The sequence below is a fragment of the Lithobates pipiens genome, unplaced genomic scaffold (genome assembly GCF_037356315.1).
Source record: "Lithobates pipiens isolate NorthernLeopardFrog02 unplaced genomic scaffold, aLitPip1_a1.2 Scaffold_1, whole genome shotgun sequence".
NCBI lineage: Eukaryota > Metazoa > Chordata > Amphibia > Anura > Ranidae > Lithobates > Lithobates pipiens.
In genome coordinates, this window is record NW_027507685.1 from 7313855 (window position 1) to 7332583 (window position 18729).

The 18729-nt window shown below is 42.0% G+C and overlaps 1 protein-coding gene across 3 annotated transcripts in view; it reads right to left on the reverse strand.

Annotated features, from left to right (window-relative positions):
• Window positions 1-518: 518 nt before the first annotated feature.
• Window positions 519-18729, reverse strand: part of ATP1B4 (ATPase Na+/K+ transporting family member beta 4) — a 104546-nt gene continuing 86335 nt past the window's right edge. For all 3 annotated transcript variants that reach the window (XM_077477683.1, XM_077477766.1, XM_077477601.1), the window contains 4 exons: window positions 12635-12831; window positions 10182-10238; window positions 4389-4481; window positions 519-1798 (listed from right to left, as the gene is read on the reverse strand). In XM_077477683.1, coding sequence (XP_077333809.1) covers window positions 1640-1798; window positions 4389-4481; window positions 10182-10238; window positions 12635-12831 — 506 coding nt within the window. In that variant the 3' untranslated portion in view covers window positions 519-1639. The remainder of the gene's footprint in view (window positions 1799-4388; window positions 4482-10181; window positions 10239-12634; window positions 12832-18729) is intronic.

Sequence of the window (18729 nt, forward strand, 5' to 3'; positions counted from 1 at the left end):
CTGGCACAAAATTAATTATCTGATTGGACTATAAGATTTACTTTGAGCTGACCTTTTGTTTCATTAGATCTTTAAAGAATTACAGAATCATGTCGAATTCATTCAAATTCATTCGTTATATTTCTTTCGTATTCGTTGTAATTCGTTGTTTTTTAATTCGGACATTCGGATGCATCCGAATGTCCGAAAGATGCAAAATTTGGCCGAATTTCGATTTATTACGGAATGAATTGCACAAGCCTATTGGCTACTAATGTCCATATTTCTAAGGAGACCAGCATCCAACAAAACAGAAAACAGGTTGTTTGGACAGGTTACAGTGATTCCTCATTGTTTTCTGGTGGCAGAGCACATATAAGATAGCGCTGACCTTCTGTTCCTTTGAGGAGGGTGTCATTCGTGCACTTATAATAGATGTGAATGTTGGCTGGGAAAAGGATCTTCTGAGTGTCTGATTATTTGACAAAATTGCAGATATAACTAACGTTCTATCATGAAAGACATAAAGCAAGTGTTGATTAATGTTAACTGTAAATTCAACTTTATTTTTACTCTTTTGTATCTGTTTTCGAAGTACACCACTGTTGGTGAATTAAATTCCAACATAAGACAAGATTGTTTTTTTTTTTTTTTTTTTTTTTTTTTTTTAAATACGTTCTATATATAAAAATCAAAGCATCTCTTGTGTTTTTATAGCTGTCGGTGTCTTTATTAGGGAGATTTTTCCCTCACTTCTTGTCTATTTGAAGGATGTCACAAGAGACAGGAACTTACAATTATTAATTTAGCAAATAGGGAAGGTGTAGAACCCCTCTACATTTTTTGTTGATGGGTTTTGGATAGAAAAGGAAGTGAAACAAATCCTCCAAAAGGGCCACAGGAAGCAGGTAAAGAGTTGAACTTTAACTTGCCTCTCCTTTCAAAAACAGTCAGGATTTGCTATTGGTTAGCCCTGTGGTTGTCAATACACTTTTCTTCATTAGTGCTCAATCTACTACTATATACCCAGCTCCAAATACCCATCAATTACTCTTGTTATACTTACTATAACACACTGTAACACTTTAACAGACAGAAAGTTGGGTGGCTGCATTAAGACAATACACTTTACGCAAGGAAAAGGAAGAAGTGAGCTACCAAGAAATCAAATGACATGTTGCCTGTTGATTTTGACCACTGGTTTGGAGCACTTCATCATTCTGAAGTATATGATGCACAGAAACGGCAGGTAAAAATATTTGATCCTACTATCATTCGATATTATCTCTGTTCATCTCTAGTATTGTTTTGAAGCATTCAGCCTGTCACAATCCATGTAGGCAAAACATCGAAATGATCTTGAGCTGTTCCTTTTTTTGTGACAGGTAAATGTAAATTTATTGTGTGCTGTATATGGTTATGACATCATCAAGGCCATGTGGTGCTGTTTAGGTCAGTACTTAGGTTAAGACAAACGTATGTTTAGGACCAGGATTTGTGACCCCTGCACCACCACAAGGCTTCCAACAAACAACCTGTGAATCTATAGGTTTGACAAGCAGGTATATTTTCGATGTTTACTTTAAATATGTGTAGAGACTGATTTGGCTGCCAAGACCATTACTGAAGTTGCCAGAAAGAGATATCAGCTGGAGAAAGATCATCGGATATTCATTGTGAACACTATTCTGCCCAGAAAGCGGTCAGTTTTATGATCATTAATAATGTCTTTTCCATGTATTTTGCATTGTATGGTGATGTCAGTATTCTTTACCAATTCTGTGAAATGGATGGCGACTAGAGGTGATGTATAATTTACCTATAGAAAGAAAACAACACTAAATATAATTCTAACATTTCCATTGATTTAGACATACAAAACACAAACACATTATAAATCAATTACTGGATTTTCAGCAAGCTTTGGATTAATGCTCTGTCCAGAGAATTAACTAGAACTTCTAACCATAAGGTTTGAGCCATTATTTTGACAAGCAAAATACTAATACATTGAGGATGGCAGGGGTCCCTTTTATAAGGTGGAAATATATACTTCATGTGAATTTGAATTATGCAGGGATCATATGTAATGGTTACTTTTACCAGGAAATGTGTGCCAGCCTATAATAAAACCACTTCTTTGAATGTTTTCCATTTTGCTTTTACTGCACAGAACACCAGATACCGTAACGAAGATCTAGGACAAGGACTGTTTGTGACACCAGTGAGGCATATACATTGGTTTGAAGGGTGCATATAGGGTGGCAAAATAATGTATTTGATGTTTACTGAAGTAGTTCAAAGGGATTTTTAACATGTCGAAGGATTTAGAGTGCCTTGAATAAGTATTCAAACCCCTTGGGATTTTATGTGATAGACCAACAGAAAGTGGCACATAATTGTGAATTGGAAGGAAAATGATAAATGGTTTTAAACATTTTTATAAATAAATATCTGAAAAGTGTGGGGGGCATTTGTATTCAGCCTCCTTTACTCTGATACCCCTAACTGAAATCTAGTGGAAACAATTGCCTTCAGAAGTCACCTAATTAGTAAATTAATCTCAGTATAAATACAGCTGTTCTGTGAAGCCTTCAGAAGTTAGTTAAAGAATCTTAGTGAACAAACGGCATCATGAAGGCCAAAGAATACACCAGACAGGACAGGGATAAAGTTGTGGAGAAGTTTAATGCACGGTTAGGTTATAAAACAAATTGCAAACCTACCAAGACATGGCTGTCCACCTAAACTGACAGGCTGAACAAGGAGAGTATTAATCAGAGAAGCAGCCAAAGAGGCCCATAGTAACTCTGTAGGAGCTGAAGAGATCCACAGCTCAGGTGGAATAATCTTTCCACAGGACAACTATTAGTCATGCACTCCACAAATCTTGCCTTTATGGAAGAGTGACAAGAAGAAAGCCACTGTTGAAAGAAGGCCATAATAAATCCAGTTTGCAGTTTGTGAGAATCCATGTGGGGGACACAGCAAACATGTGGAAGAAGGTGCTCTGGTCAGAGGAGACCAAAATAGATTTTTTTGGCCCAAAAGCAAAACACTATGTGTGGTTGAAAACTAACACTGCACATCAACCTGAACCATCCCCACTGTGAAACATGGTGGTGGCAGCATCATGTTTTTGGGATGCTTTTCTTCAGTAGTGACAGAGAAGCTGGTCAGAGTTGATGGGAAGATGGATGGAGACAAATACAGGGCAATCTTAGAAGAAAACCTGTAATGCTGCGTACACACGATCGGAATTCCGGCCAGAAAAAGACCGATGAGAGCTTTTCATCGGAAAATGCGACCGTGTGTATGCTCCATCGGAATTTAGCTGTCCGAATTTCCGCCAGCCAAAAATTGATAGCATGTTCTCAATTTTGCCCACGGAAAAACTTTCTATCGGTAATTTCGATCGTGTGTATGCAATTCCGACATGCCAAAAATCACGCATGCTCAGATTCAACTACGAGACAGAAGCTATTGGCTACTGACTATTGAACTTTCTTTTTCTAGTCACGTCGTACGTGTTGTACGTCACCGCGTTATAAATGATCGGAATTTGATGTGACCATGTGTAGGCAAGACAGCTTGAGCCAAATTCCGTCAGGAAAACCATCAGAGCTTTTTCCGATGAGAATTCCGATCGCGTGTACGCGGCATTAGAGTCTGCAAGACTTGAGACTGGGGCAGAGGGTTCACCTTCCAGCAGGACAACGACCCTAAACATACAGCCAGAGCTACTGAATGGTTTAGATCAACCCATATTCATGTGTTAGAATAGCCCAGTCAAAGTCTAGACCTAAATTCAATTGAGAATCTGTGGCAAGATTGCAGTTCACAGACACTCTCCATCCAATCTGACAAAGCTTGAAGCTATGTTGCAAAGAAGAATGGGCAAAATGACACTCTCTAGATGTGCAAAACTGGTAGAGACATTGGTATATAATTTATTTGTTAAAAAAAATTTAAAACTATTTATGATTTTTCCTTCCACTTCAAAATGATGTGCAACTTGGTGTTGGTCTATCACATTTAAATCCCATCCAAATCCCATCCTAAATCATTTAAATCCCATCCAATCCCAAAATACATTTACGTTTTTGATTGTAACATGACAAAATGTGGAACGTTTCAAGGATACTTATGAATACTTTTTCAAGGCACAGTTTTTTTCAGCTGTAGGCTTTCTTATGTCAACTAAAGCTACTGCCTGCAATATCAGCCAATATCAGAATCACATTTGACAAAGCTTTGTTAAAAAGCTAGTAGTAAGAGGAAAGAAAACACTGGCTCAAAAACTATTTTTAGAAAACATATAAGGTTTTGCAAATTTTGCAAATATTAACCATCTGACAGTCCAAGCAAAAAGAGACTACATGCTAAATATAAAATCGAAATAAACTTACATGGGTAAGCTTGCCATAGTATGGAAAATACATAAGATCAAAGTAATTCACCGGATAGAAGCCAACTTCTCCTGTTAGACTGTGATTGCCTCTCTACAATAGAAAATATGCAATATTAAACTGCAAGGAAGGAAAGCACAATGATGCTAATGATATTTTGTACAAATAAATGGTACAAACAACAAGAAGTAAGGCCACTGAGTGACATTTTAGAAGGCAAGGTTGAAATACACATATATTGCATTTTAATTACTGCTATTTCATAGATCTGCCATTTCCAAATGAATCTCTTCCAGGTCCTTTTGCTGCTCCTTCCTGAATGCCATTTTAAAAGCAATAAAGGCAGTCTTCCTAAGCTGGGTTCCAACACTAATGGAATATTGTTTGAATTTTTTTATAAGAACATTAATTTTTCTATTCATTAGTGGGGTCATAATTATGTTCGTTTTGTACCACAGTGATCAGAGAATTCAAAGGAGCAGGATGGAAAATGTATTGCGTATGTGAGAAATTAAATAGTGTATAGCCAGCTTAAGGCTTCATGTACACAGTGCCTACTTTGACCACCGGCCGTGGCAAATTGGAAAATGCTGCAGCATCGCGCCACAAATTTGTTGCGGTTTGCAGATGGCAGTCAAGACATTCCTATCATGAAAGCGACATTGACACATAGGCTTTTATGCTGTGGAGTTTAGGGGCTTTAGCAAAAAACACCAAAAGCTCCTAAACATGTAGTGTACATGAAGCCTAAGGCTAAGCCTAAGGCTTCTGAATAAGTGCAATGTGTTAAAAAAAAAACTACTTGTTGCATCTTTTATTTCTCCAAGGAAAAAGCACCTTCTATAGTTATAAATGTTAATTCAAATAAAACACAAGACTATACTGCACTACAAACACACCGTACAGGTGCGAAAGTAGTAGCCCAGCTTTATCCCAAAAATTTTATTTTGTTTTAGATAGAGCACACACTCATCCCTGTTCTGTGTCTCCTGGTCACGAACGCTCGTGGCTGGTGGTCATCACAACCGTCGGCCATGAGCATCAGCACCCCCGCTGTGCAGCGGGCACGCGCGTGCCTGCTATCCAGACCCTTCAAGCCCATGTATAGCAATGTGGTATTGCGCAGGGGAGCCAACCTGCCACAGTAAAACTGTGGTGGCTGGTCCGGAAGCAGTTCATAGGAACACAGCAGAGAAACTCCAGATATGTTTGACCAAGGTGAAGGCGCGAAAAGGAATGAACAAGGCAGTTTAAATAGCCAGAAGGGGCTGGCTGTAGGCTGGACTGACGAGCAGGAAATGATCACCAGGTGAGCCACTGTGGAACGATGACTGCTGACAATTATCCGACCGCTGAGCAGCCTGAGCACAGAGAAGGAAGCTGCTAAATAACTATTACAAAATAAGTGAAGGGCCAGGACATCTTTGTAAGGACATATCTTCTGCAAGAAAGTTTTGGCCATCCCAAGCTTGAAGTCCAGGTTAAGAAATAATGGCATCAGAGGACAGCATAGGGGTATCCGATATGGGAGCATAAGCTTGTTGAAGGGTTACTAACAGAGGATTTTGTTCATTATGGATTTGATGCAATACCCTGTAGGCACCAAGCTATAGTGTGTAAGGGTTGAAACTAAATATTTTTCAAGTGAAACATGTTCTTTAATTTTCTCATGGACAGACCACCCTACAGTTCTAGTCATCAGGCTTGCCCAGTAATATTTACGAAGGTCCGGTAAACCAATACCACCTTTGTGCTTAGGGAGGGTAAGATGGGAAAATGTAATTCCAGGGTGTGAACCTTTCCAGAAAAAATGGTAGTCACGCCTTAACCGCTTGCCAACCGGCTCACGCCGATATACGTCGGCAGAATGGCACCTCTGCGCAAACTGACGTACCTGTACGTCAGTCTGCAATAGCAGGATAGTGGGGGCACATGCTCGCCGCGCACCACAAGAGCATGAAAGGTGGGTCCCATGAACTCGACGTCTGCCAGCAGGCCCACAATCACGGCAAGGAGAGGTGGAACGGGGAACTGTCTATTTAAACAAGGCATTTCCCTGTTCTTCTGTTCCCTGTCATTGAGATCTCAATCTCTGTTATGTCAGTGGTAGCCCATCCTCCCTACAGTTAGAACATGCTGAGGGAACACACTTAACCCCTTGATAGCCCCCTAGTGTTTAATCAGTCAGTGGCTATTTTTAGCTCTGATCACTGTATAAATGTCAATGGTCCCAAAATAGTGTCAAAAGTGTCCAATCTATCCGCCGCAATGTTGCACTCCCGATAAAAATCGCAGATCACTGTCATTACTGATAAAAATATTTTTTATAATAAAAATTCCATAAATCTATCCCCTATTTTGTAGACGCTATAACTTTTGCACAAACCAATTAATATACACTTATTCTGATTTTTTTTACCAAAAATATGTGGAAGAATACATATCAGCCTAAACTGAGGATGAAATTATTATTTTTATATATTTTTTGGGGATATTTATTATATCAGAAAGTAAACAAAATTGATTTTTTTTTCAAAATTGTAGGCCTTTTTTTTGTTTAGAGATAATCAAATACCACCAAAAGAAAGCTCTATTTGTGGGAAAAAAAGGACGCAAATTTTGTTTTGTTACAGGGTCGCAATTGTCAGTTAAAGCGACACAGTGCCAAATTGTAAAAAGTGCTATGGTCAGAAAGAGGGTAAAAAAATCTTGTTTATAGATGAAACTTTGCTTTGTATCTTTTGAGTTTACACACATTGTATCTTTTTTTGGTAGCACATCTATTCCTATTTTACACATATATCTATAACTGAAATGGTTAAAAACATGAAGAAAGCCACAGGATTCTGTATTGGGACTGTTTGCATAACATAGAGAATTTTGGCCAGTATGGTCATTTTGATTAAGGCTACCCTGCTGAACCAGGATAAGTTGAGCTCTATTCTGTTCCTCAAGCCACACCGTGTGGACTCCAAGGCTGCAAGATGCATTCTCCGGTACAGTACATACAGTTTTGCTTGGAGTTTTATGCCGCGATAAGTGATAGCCTCAGGGTTTTAAACAAAAGGTAAGTTAGTCTTACACAGAGCTACCTCAGCATCTGGGATGAATAAAATCAGTGCCTGACACTTCGAATGGTTCACTTTCAAGTTAGATAGCACTTGGAAATAGTTCAGGCCATGAAGAAGTTTGGCTAGTAAAATATGGGGTTCTGTAAGAAAGAGCAATATATCATCTGCAAAGGCAGCCACTTTATATATCATGTTGTAAACCAGTATATTCTTAATATTGGGGTTGGAGCGCAATCTATTAAAAAAAAAAAAGCTTCTAGGGTGAGTACAAAAAGCAAGTGGCATAATGGGCACCCCTGTCTAGTCCGGTTTTGCAATTGGAAGGTGCTCAACAAGTTTCTGTTCACTCGTACTTGGGCCATAGAGTTTTAGTATAAAGCTGGAGTGGAGTAGCAAACCTATTGATCTGAGAACCACCACCATGTGATCCCAGGCCACTCTGTCGAACGTCTTCTCAGTGTCAAGAGAGGGAAAGAAACCCTGCTGACCATGGGATGTCAACCAGTGATGTATAATCAGTACCTTTGCTGTATTGTCCTGTGCTTCTCTACCTCACAAGACCAGTGAGGGTAACAACAGGAGTAAACAATTTCCCAGGATTTTGGCATACAGCTTGACACTGGCATTGAGTATAGGTATGGGTTGATATTTAGAAACCTGTGAGTCCTTCCCTTCTTTTGGGATTACGGTTATATGAGCTTTGAGAAACTGGTCAGGATAATGGGTCTGCGTTAATAAGGATCTGAGAGCCGACAAAAATCTAGGCATGAGGACGTCTGCAAATGTTCTATAGTATTGCAAAATCAGACCATCAGGACCTGGGCTCTTGCCTGGTTTCATTTATTTAAGTGCCTTATAATAAAATAATAAAATGTATCAACAGTGTTTCCTCTAGTTGTTCCACAGTCGCTTTTCGAGATGGGAGTAGGACCATAGTTATGTAAGAACTCTGCAATAAGGGTTGTTCGATGACCTGCAGTCTTAGGACTAGAAGCTTAAAGGGTTTGTAAAGGTAAAAGTTTTTTCACCTTAATGCATTCTATACATTAAGGTGAAAAAACATCTGACAATGCCGGCTCCCCCAGCCCCCCCCCCAGTTTTACTTACCTAACACCTCGAAAAAGTCCTGCATTCGCCCCTGACATCCTCTTTGCCACTCACCCTGGCCGTTGATTGGCTAGAGTGGATGGATTGAAAGCAGCGCAGCCATTGGCTTGCGCTGCTGTCAATCACATCCAATGACGCGGCACACCGGGGGGCAGGGCCGAGTGATATACAGTGAGTGGCTACGGCCTCCAGCTCTATCATGGGAGCGCGCCCGCAAGGACTCCACATCATGCGAGGGAGCTTGCATGAAGTTGTGGAGTCCTTGCGGGAGAGAGCCGAGACAGCCGCCGAGGGACCCCAGAAGACCAGGTTCGGGGCCGCTCTGTGCAAAATGAGCTGCACAGTGGAGGTAAGTATAACATGTTTGTTATTTAAAAAAAAATGCCTTTAGTGATCCTTTAGGGTAGTATACCTCAAATTGCTTTGTGATATCTTCATTCTTGGAATGAATCTTGCCTAGAGAATTTCTAATGTGGTGGATCGTCAGCGAGGCTTTTTCCATTTGTACCTCTCTCGCTAAAAGCCTCCCACATTTATTGCCCTGCTCGTAGAATAATTTTTGGCTGAGGAGGTACTGTCTTTTGGCTGTCTTCCCCAATTCCTCAAGTATAGACACTCTAGCATTTGGAAGGGAAGAGTGGCTCTAGTGTGCTATTTCCAGCTACTTAATGGAAATAAGGGAAGCAACCTTGGCTTGATGCAGCTTTTTGGCTTTAGCTGACAAAGCTAGAAATTCCCCCAAACTACTCTTTTGTCCACTTCCCACTGGGAAAGAGACAGCGTCTTGGCAATTTAGTTATGCATGAAAAACTGATGCAAGTATTAATATGGTGTACATTGACTATATGTTTGAGGAGTGAGGCGTTAAGCCTGTAGATCAGAACAGCATGGCTATGATGGAGTTATGGTCAGAAAGAAGCATGGCTCTATGGAGGCCTTTGCCATTTTTATTCCTTTCTGTTTCCCTATTGGGGATATTTTCTGCCTCCTGACAATGTATTTATGGCTGTTCACACCTTCCTGTCCCTGGCAAAAACATACCTCCAATTTCCCGTATAGGCATCAGAGGGACAGGAAGTGAAGGAAAATGTCCCCAATGGGATCACAGACAGAGCTTAAACCTGGATAAGAAATAGTGAAAGCCTCTTGAACCCGTCAAAATTTATTTTTATTTACAGGGAGAATAACTATAATTGCTATACGGTGGGGATTCATAGCTTGTAATATCAACTAGTAAAAAGAATATATTCTAGAAGGCTTGTAGAATCCAACCACATAATCTTTGATTCTATAATGTAAAAGAAACTTCTACATATCCTTTGCATAATGGGAACATATATTGACTGGTTGAGTTCTATAAGTCTTCTTGAAAATGTTCTTTGTGCTAGAGGTAAAACCTGTCATAAGTTTTAACTTTTCTCTACTCCAATATAAAAAATGCTGTTTTTACAATAGTATAATCTGCAGAGAGAATGTTTCCTCTAATATATATTTGTATCTAGATTTAGCCAGTCTGTAATAGGATATACATATAGATGAGAATCTTTACTTTAATGGTTACTACATTTACCAATACAAACCGATACATAAAGTTGTACTAATAAATATTACTTACATAAGTGTCACAGGTGACAGTTATCGGTGTTCCAGAGCCAGCCTTGAAACCAACAATCTAGTGGAAATAAGAGAGTTTGCAAGTTTTACATAGTAATTACATTATTCTTTGTAGATATGACTGCAGACCTGACAAGGTTTTCCCCCAATTCTTATGCAGAATGCTCTGTGAATGGAGTATTTCCTTTTCTGTTTTCTGGCCCGTCAGAAGAGTTAGTAATACCATGCATACTCCTTATTGCATGGATGTTAACCTCTATGCTGTCATATTATTGCAAACAATTGCAGAAGTGGTTGAATTGATCTTAAATATTTTACTGTGTATTTGATGTCTTAAACAGTACCCAGGACATTATATCATCCCATCACAGGACAAGGAATAAGGCGCTCACCTTTTCTTTTCTTTTTTTTTTTTTTACTTGGCAGCAAAAGACCCTTATATGAGGGAACCATCCAAAAACATATCAGTTTTAACAATTAACAATTTTCCATTACATATACACTCACAGACCTCTTTATTAGGTGCACCTTGCTAGTACTGTGTTGGACCCCCTTTTGCCTTCAGAACTGCCTTAATTCTTCGTGGCATAGATTCAAGAAGGTGTTGGAAACGTTCCCCAGAGATTTTGGTTCCTATTGACATGATTGCATCACGCAATTGCTGCAGATTTGTCGGCTGCACATCCATGATGCAAATCTTACATCCACCTCATACCAAAGGTGCTCTATTGGATTGAGATCCGATGACTGTGGAGGCCATTGGAGTACAGTGAACTCATTGTCATGTTCAAGATACCAGTTTGAGATGATTTGAGCTTTGTGACATGGTGCATTACCCTGCTGGAAGTAGCCATCAGAAGATGGGTACACTGTAGTCATAAAGGCATGGACATGGTAAGCAACAATACTTAGGTAGGCCATGGTGTTTATATGATGCTTAATTGGTACTAAGGAGTCCAAAGTGTGCCAAGAAAATATCTCCCACACCATTACACCACCACAAGCCTGAACCGTTGATACAAGGCAGGATGGATCCATACTTTCATGTTGCTTACGACATATTCTCACTCTACCATCTGAATGTGATAGCTGAAATTGAGACTCATCAGACCAGGCAATGTTTTTCCAATATTCAATCGTCCAATTTTGATGAGCCTGTGCGAATTGTACCCTCAGTTTCCTGTTCTTATCTGGCAGGAGTTGCACCCAGTGTGGTCTTCTGCTGCTGTAACCATCTGCTTCAAGTTTTGATGCGTTGTGCATTCAGCAATGGTATTCTGCATACCTTGGTTGTAACGAGTGGTTATTTGAGTTACTGTTGCCTATCATCTCAAACCAGTCTGTCCATTCTTCTCTGACCTCTGACATCAACAAGGCATTTTTGTCCACACAACTGGCGCTCACTGGATATTTAATTTTTTTGGACTATTCTCTGTAAACCCAAGAGATGGATGTGCGTGAAAATTCCAGTAGTTTTTGAAATACTCAGACCAGCCCGTCTGGCACCAACAACCATGCCATGTTCAAAGTCACTTAAATTCCCTTTCTTTCCTATTCTGATGCTCGGTTTGAACTTCAGCAAGTTGTCTTCATCACTTCTGAATACCTAAATGCATTGAGATGCTGCATGTTATTGGCCGATTAGCAAATTGTGTTACCAAGCAATTGAACAGGTGAACCTAATAAAGTGCCCAGTGAGTGTACTTTGTTATGTACATTCATCAGTGAAGCGAATGCATGATTCACCAGCAGATATACAGTATTGCTCAAGACCATATTGTCCGGATCCTACTATATCAATGCAAGGTGTTGCTGTTGGTAACCCTGGTTAAGAAGGCAGCATTTCTTAGCCCTTGTACACACGGGTGGACATTCTGACAACCAAATCCGTTGGACTTTGTCCGACGGATTTTGTCCGAAACTGTTGCATACACACGGTCGGACAAAGTTGACGGAAAATCCGATCGTTCAGAACGTGGTGACGTTATTTCATTATGACCGGACTACGTTCAGGCTAAGAGGCCAATAGATTTGGTCTAGGAATTTGATCTGAGCATGCGTGGCACTTTGTCCGATCCGAATTCTCTACAAACGATCGGATCATGTTGTCGGGAAAATTTTATAGCCCTGCTCTAAAACTTGGTTGGTCGGATATTCAGACGAAAACAGTCCGATGGAGACCACACACAGTCGGATTATCCGACAACACGGTCCAATCGGACATTTTCCGTCGGAATCTCCGACCATGTGTACAAGGGCTTAGATGTGTTTCAGTTGTGTGCACAATCAGAAAGTTTACCTCTTCATATATTACATTGTTCTTCAGAAAATCTATTTTAATTATTCATTGCTGCTTTTATTGCACACTGATCAGACTACTTACTAAATTTTTTTACACACATTGTTAAAAAGGTTTATGGCTATTTTAATGATTCTGTAAGTATTTGGTTTTACCCGATTCATCTTCAGTATGATACATGGCTTCCCTTGGGAAAAGCCAAACGATGGGTCTTCTATACCAGAGCAGTTCTGTAACATTGAGCGGCGGAACTGACAAGCCTTCTTTTCCTCATGTTCCTCTCCTTCCTGGATAAAATATTGTCCTTGTGTACACACCACATTGTTGGCTATTTGCTTTTCATCATCATAGGCTAGAAATGAAGTAAAATATTTTTCCAATTAATTATTCATACTTTTTTGACACTCTTAATTGCACCTGGATTTGTGGATAGCAGTAACCTAGGCCATGTGGGTAATTATGCCCTATATTTAGACCTTGCAACTTATTTTTTCCTATTATCTGTTGCAGTATTAGCGATTACGGTATTATATGTTTTTTGTATGTAGTTTAACTTTATTTTTAGTCTTTCTGTGTGTGGGGCTTATTAATGAACCACACTATATTGTCAAAAGTATTGGGGCGCCTGTCTTTACACGCATGTGAACTTTAATGGCACCCCAGTCTTAGTCTGTAGGGTTCAATATTGAGTTGGCCCAACCTTTGCAGCTATAACAGCTTCAACTCTTCTGGGAAGGTTGTCCACAAGGTTTAGGAGTAGTGATGGCCGAACGGTTAGCCCGGCGGTCATATCGCGGCGAATTTCGGTCGTTCGCGGTCCGCTCGTTCGGCGGACTATTGGCGTCGTTCACCCGGCGGACCTTCGTGTTTAATGTGTAAAATAACTTTGACCTATGATGACATATCCATCATGGGGTACAGGACAGCCAATTGAGACATGACAGCACATGGACACTTGGACATTCCCCCAAACCTATAAATACACCCGATCCGGTGGCCATTTTACATTCTTTCTTCTGTCACTATAGGGAAAGGTTGCTGTGTGGAGTAGGGGGAGATAAATCGCTAGTTATTTGGTACACAAAAGTTCTTTTCAGGACTGGTATAGGTGTTAGGTGTATATAGGTTTTCTGTGCTACTGATTGTTGAGGCAGCCTGAGTGTCTTTTGTCAGTTTAGAGAAAGGGACAGGACGGTGTGTGCTTCAGGGAGAGTCAGTTTAGTCATCATCATCATCATCATCATTAGCTGTTACTATCAGGTCCACAAAAGAGCTATTCCAGTAACCAGTAATCGTTCCAGTCTCCTCTTTTTTGCCACTTTGTATAGGGACAGGAAGGAAGCAGTGTGTCAGGCAGTGAGGGTCAGTTTAATCAGTAGCTGTTACTATTAGTTCCACAAAGGTTCTTTTCAGGACTGGTATCAGTGGTATGGTAATAGGCTTGTACACGTATAATATTCTTTCTTCCAAATATAGAAAGAATATTATACTTGACTGCTGCCCTTCTGCTGCAGTCTGCTAATCATTCACAACTCACTTGTTCCACAAAGCTCTTTATCAGGACTGGTAACTTGGTCTGTGTAGGGTGCTACAGTACATAGGGTTAAGTGAGGTACAGTCTGCTGTTCTGTAAAGACCGCTATCGGTCCACAATAGATAGGGTTGAGGTGCACCACTGCTGACCGCTGCCCTATACTGCAGCAGTCCTTCATTGGTATAGGGACTGAAGTACAGTCTGCTAATCACTAACACACAACCTGCTTGGTCCACAAAAGTTCTTATAAGGACTGGTAACTTGGTCTAGGGTGCTACAGTACATAGGGTTGAGTGCGGTACAGTCTGCTGTTCTGTAAGGACCGCTATCGGTCCACAATAGATAGGGTTGAGGTGCATCACTGCTGACTGCTGCCCTATACTGCAGCAGTCCTTCATTGGTATAGGGACTGAAGTACAGTCTGCTAATCACTAACACACAACCTGCTTGGTCCACAAAAGTTCTTATAAGGACTGGTAACTTGGTCTAGGGTGCTACAGTACATAGGGTTGAGTGAGGTACAGTCTGCTATTCTATAAGGACTGTTATCAGTCCACAATACATAGGGTTGAGGTGCACTACTGCTGACTGCTGCCCTATACTGCAGCAGTCCTTCATTGGTATAGGGACTGACGTACAGTCTGCTAATCACTAACACACAACCTGCTTGGTCCACAAAAGTTCTTATAAGGACTGGTAACTTGGTCTAGGGTGCTACAGTACATAGGGTTGAGTGAGGTACAGTCTGCTATTCTATAAGGACTGTTATCGGTCCAAAATACATAGGGTTGAGGTGCACTACTGCTGACCGCTGCCCTATACTGCAGCAGTCCTTCATTGGTATAGGGACTGACGTACAGTCTGCTAATCACTAACACACAACCTGCTCTGTCAACAAAAGTTCTTATAAGGACTGGTAACTTGGTCTAGGGTGCTACAGTACATAGGGTTGAGTGAGGTACAGTCTGCTATTCTATAAGGACTGTTATCGGTCCACAATACATAGGGTTGAGGTGCACTATTGCTGACCGCTGCCCTATACAGCAGCAGTCCTTCATTGGTATAGGGACTGACGTACAGTCTGCTAATCACTAACACACAACCTGCTTGGTCCACAAAAGTTCTTATAAGGACTGGTAACTTGGTCTAGGGTGCTACAGTACATAGGGTTGAGTGAGGTACAGTCTGCTATTCTGTAAGGACTGTTATCGGTCCACAATACATAGGGTTGAGGTGCACTACTGCTGACCGCTGCCCTATACTGCAGCAGTCCTTCATTGGTATAGGGACTGACGTACAGTCTGCTAATCACTAACACACAACCTGCTTGGTCCACAAAAGTTCTTATAAGGACTGGTAACTTGGTCTAGGGTGCTACAGTACATAGGGTTGAGTGAGGTACAGTCTGCTGTTCTGTAAGGACCGGTATCGGTCCACAATAGATAGGGTTGAGGTGCACCACTGCTGCCCGCTGCCCTATACTGCAGCAGTCCTTCAGCGGTATAGGGACTGAAGTACAGTCTGCTAATCACTAATACACAACCTGCTTGGTCCACAAAAGTTCTTATAAGGACTGGTAACTTGGTCTAGGGTGCTACAGTACATAGGGTTGAGTGAGGTACAGTCTGCTATTCTATAAGGACTGTTATCGGTCCACAATACATAGGGTTGAGGTGCACTATTGCTGACTGCTGCCCTATACTGCAGCAGTCCTTCATTGGTATAGGGACTGGCGTACAGTCTGCTAATCACTAACACACAACCTGCTTGGTCCACAAAAGTGTATATATGCCCCTACCCTCCTCTTTGAAGAGGTTGAGCGGTGTCATATTTCTACTGGGGCTGCTTATGAGGGGATCACACCATCCCTGTGCTGTGCTGACTTCCTCCTGGGGGTTCTTATTATCAGGGGATCACACCATCCCTGTGCTGTGCTGACTTACTCCTGGGGGTTCTTATTATGAGGGGATCACACCATCCCTGTGCTGTGCTGAGTTTCTCCTGGGCCTGCTTATTATGAGGGGATCACACCATCCCTGTGCTGTGCTGACTTACTCCTGGGGCTGCTTACGGTGCTGCTGTCAGTGCTGTATATCACGGTGCTGGTGTGAGTGCTTAATGTCACGGTGCTGCTGTCAGTGCTGTATATCACGGTGCTGATGTCAGTGCTTAATGTCACGCTTCTGATGTCAGTGCTCTCTATCACGGTGCTGCTGTCAGTGCTGTATATCACGGTGCTGATGTCAGTGCTTAATGTCACGCTTCTGATGTCAGTGCTCTCTATCACGGTGTTGCTGTCAATGCTGTATGTCACGGTGCTGGTGTTAATGCTTTATGTCACGCTGCTGATGTCAGTGCCCTCTATCACGGTGCTGTTGTCAGATGCCTCTATCACTGTGCATGTGTCATTGCTGTATGTCACGCTGCTGGTGATCATCTCCTGCACCCTCTTCTTTGCCTACCCTGGTCCCTGACCTTCCCTCTCCTCCATTGCCTTCATGCGCTCCACAGTCCTGAATTGTCAGAACAATTTCCCATATAAAAAAAGAATGCTTGTAGTTATCGATCCCAAATTCACCTCATACATGTGTTATGTCATTGGCCATGTGGTGGGACTATGTTTGCCCAGCTAATAATTATCTTGTGGCTGAAAATTTGACCTAAAGGTTTGCGAAGTTCGCCTCCCATTGAAGTCAATGGGGCCCGCAGCGAACGGTCGGTTTCGTGAACGGTCGGCCTCGTTCGCGGTCCGCGTTCGCGAAACGTCCCGTCGGAAGTTCGTCCATCACTATTTAGGAGTGCGTCTATGGGAATGTTTGACCATTCTTCCAGAAGTGCATTTGTGAGGTCAGGCACTGATGTTGGACAAGAAGGCCTGGCTCACAGTCTCTGCTCTAATTCATTCCAAAGGTGTTCTATCGGATTGAGGTCAGGACAGTCAAGTTCCTCCACTCCAAACTCGCTCATCCATGTATTTATGGACCTTGCTTTGTTCACTGCACTGGTCCAAATCATTTGGTGGAGGGGGGATTATGGTGTGGAGTTGTTTTTCAGGGTGGGTTTTGGCCCCTTGGTTCCAGTGAAGGGAAATCTTAAGGCGTCAGCATACCAAGTCATTTTGGACAATTTCATGCTCCCAACATGACTGTGCACCAGTGCACAAAGCAAGGTCAATTAAGACATGGATCAGTGTGTTTGGGCTGGAGGAACTATATAGTGTAACCCTAACTACTGTGGACATTACAATAACATTTCATGATAGTGCTGGATTATTTCTTGTTTTACATAATGGAGAATGTAACTCCCTTGCTTGGCTTTGTGTTGTGTTAGCCCTGAGCTACAGTACCTAAGTATTTCCACTAACAATGCCTGGTAGCTAGTGCATCAAACATGAGTCATCAACCTCAGTTTCCACAAAGAATTAACCACTTGCCGGCCGCCATATAGCAAAATGACGGTGGCAAAGTGGTTGTAATATCCTGACCGGACGTCATATGACGTGATCAGGATATTAAGCCGCTGCGCGCCCCCGGGGGCGCGCATCGCGGCGTTCGTTGTTGCGGGGTGTCAGTCTGACACCCTGCAACTACGATCTCGGTAAAGAGTCTCCGATGGAGACTCTTTACCACGTGATCAGCCGTGTCCAATCACGGCTGATCACAGTGTAAATAGGAAGAGCCGGTGATCGGCTTTTCCTCACTTGCGTCTGTCAGACGCGAGTAGAGGAGAGACGATCGGCTGCTCCTCTGACAGGGGGGGTCTGTGCTGATCGATTATCAGCACAGTCCCCCGAGGATGCCCACACTGGACCACCCGGGACGCCACTAGACCACCAGGAGATGCCCAGCACCAGGTATGCCCCCTAGACCACCAGGGATGCCAGCCAGTGCCCATAATGAATGCCAATCAGTGCCCATAATGGATGCCAATCAGTGCCCACAGTGGGCATCACTGATTGGCATGCATTATTGTTTGGCACTGATTGGCATCCATCCCTACAAAACTTTAAATTACAATGCCGCCTATCAGTGCCCATCCATGCCGCATATCGGTGCCCATCAATGCCGCCTATCAGTGCCCATCCTAGCCGCCTATCAGTGCCCATCCATGCCACCTATCCATGCCCATACATGCTGCCTATCCATGCCCATCTGTGCCACCTATCCATGCCCATCCGTGCCGCCTATCCATTCCGCCCATCCGTGCCAATCCATGCCACCTATCAGTGCCTATTTGTGCCACCTATCAGTGTCTGTGTCGCATATCAGTGCCGCCTATCAGTGACACTTCATTGGTGCCACCTCATCGGTGCCCATCAGTGCCACCTTATCAGTGCCCGTCACTGCAGCCCCATCAGTGCCCATCAGTGAAGGAGAAAACGTACTTATTTACAAAGTTTTGTAACTGAAACAAAAAAAAAACCTGTTTTTTTTTTCAAGATTTTTGGTCTTTTTTTATTTGTTTAGCAGAAAATAAAAATCCCAAAGGCGATCAAATACCACCAAAAGAAAGCTCTATTTGTGGGAACAAAACGATAAAAATTTAGTTTGGGTACAGTGTAGCATGACCATGCAATTGTCATTCAAAGTGCGACAGCGCTGAAAGCTCAAAATTGGTCTGGGCAGGAGGGTGCATAAGTGCCCTGTATTGAAGTGGTTAAAAACCTTTTCCGTTTTGGGTGTATTTTACATAGTTACATAGTCGGTAAGATTGAAA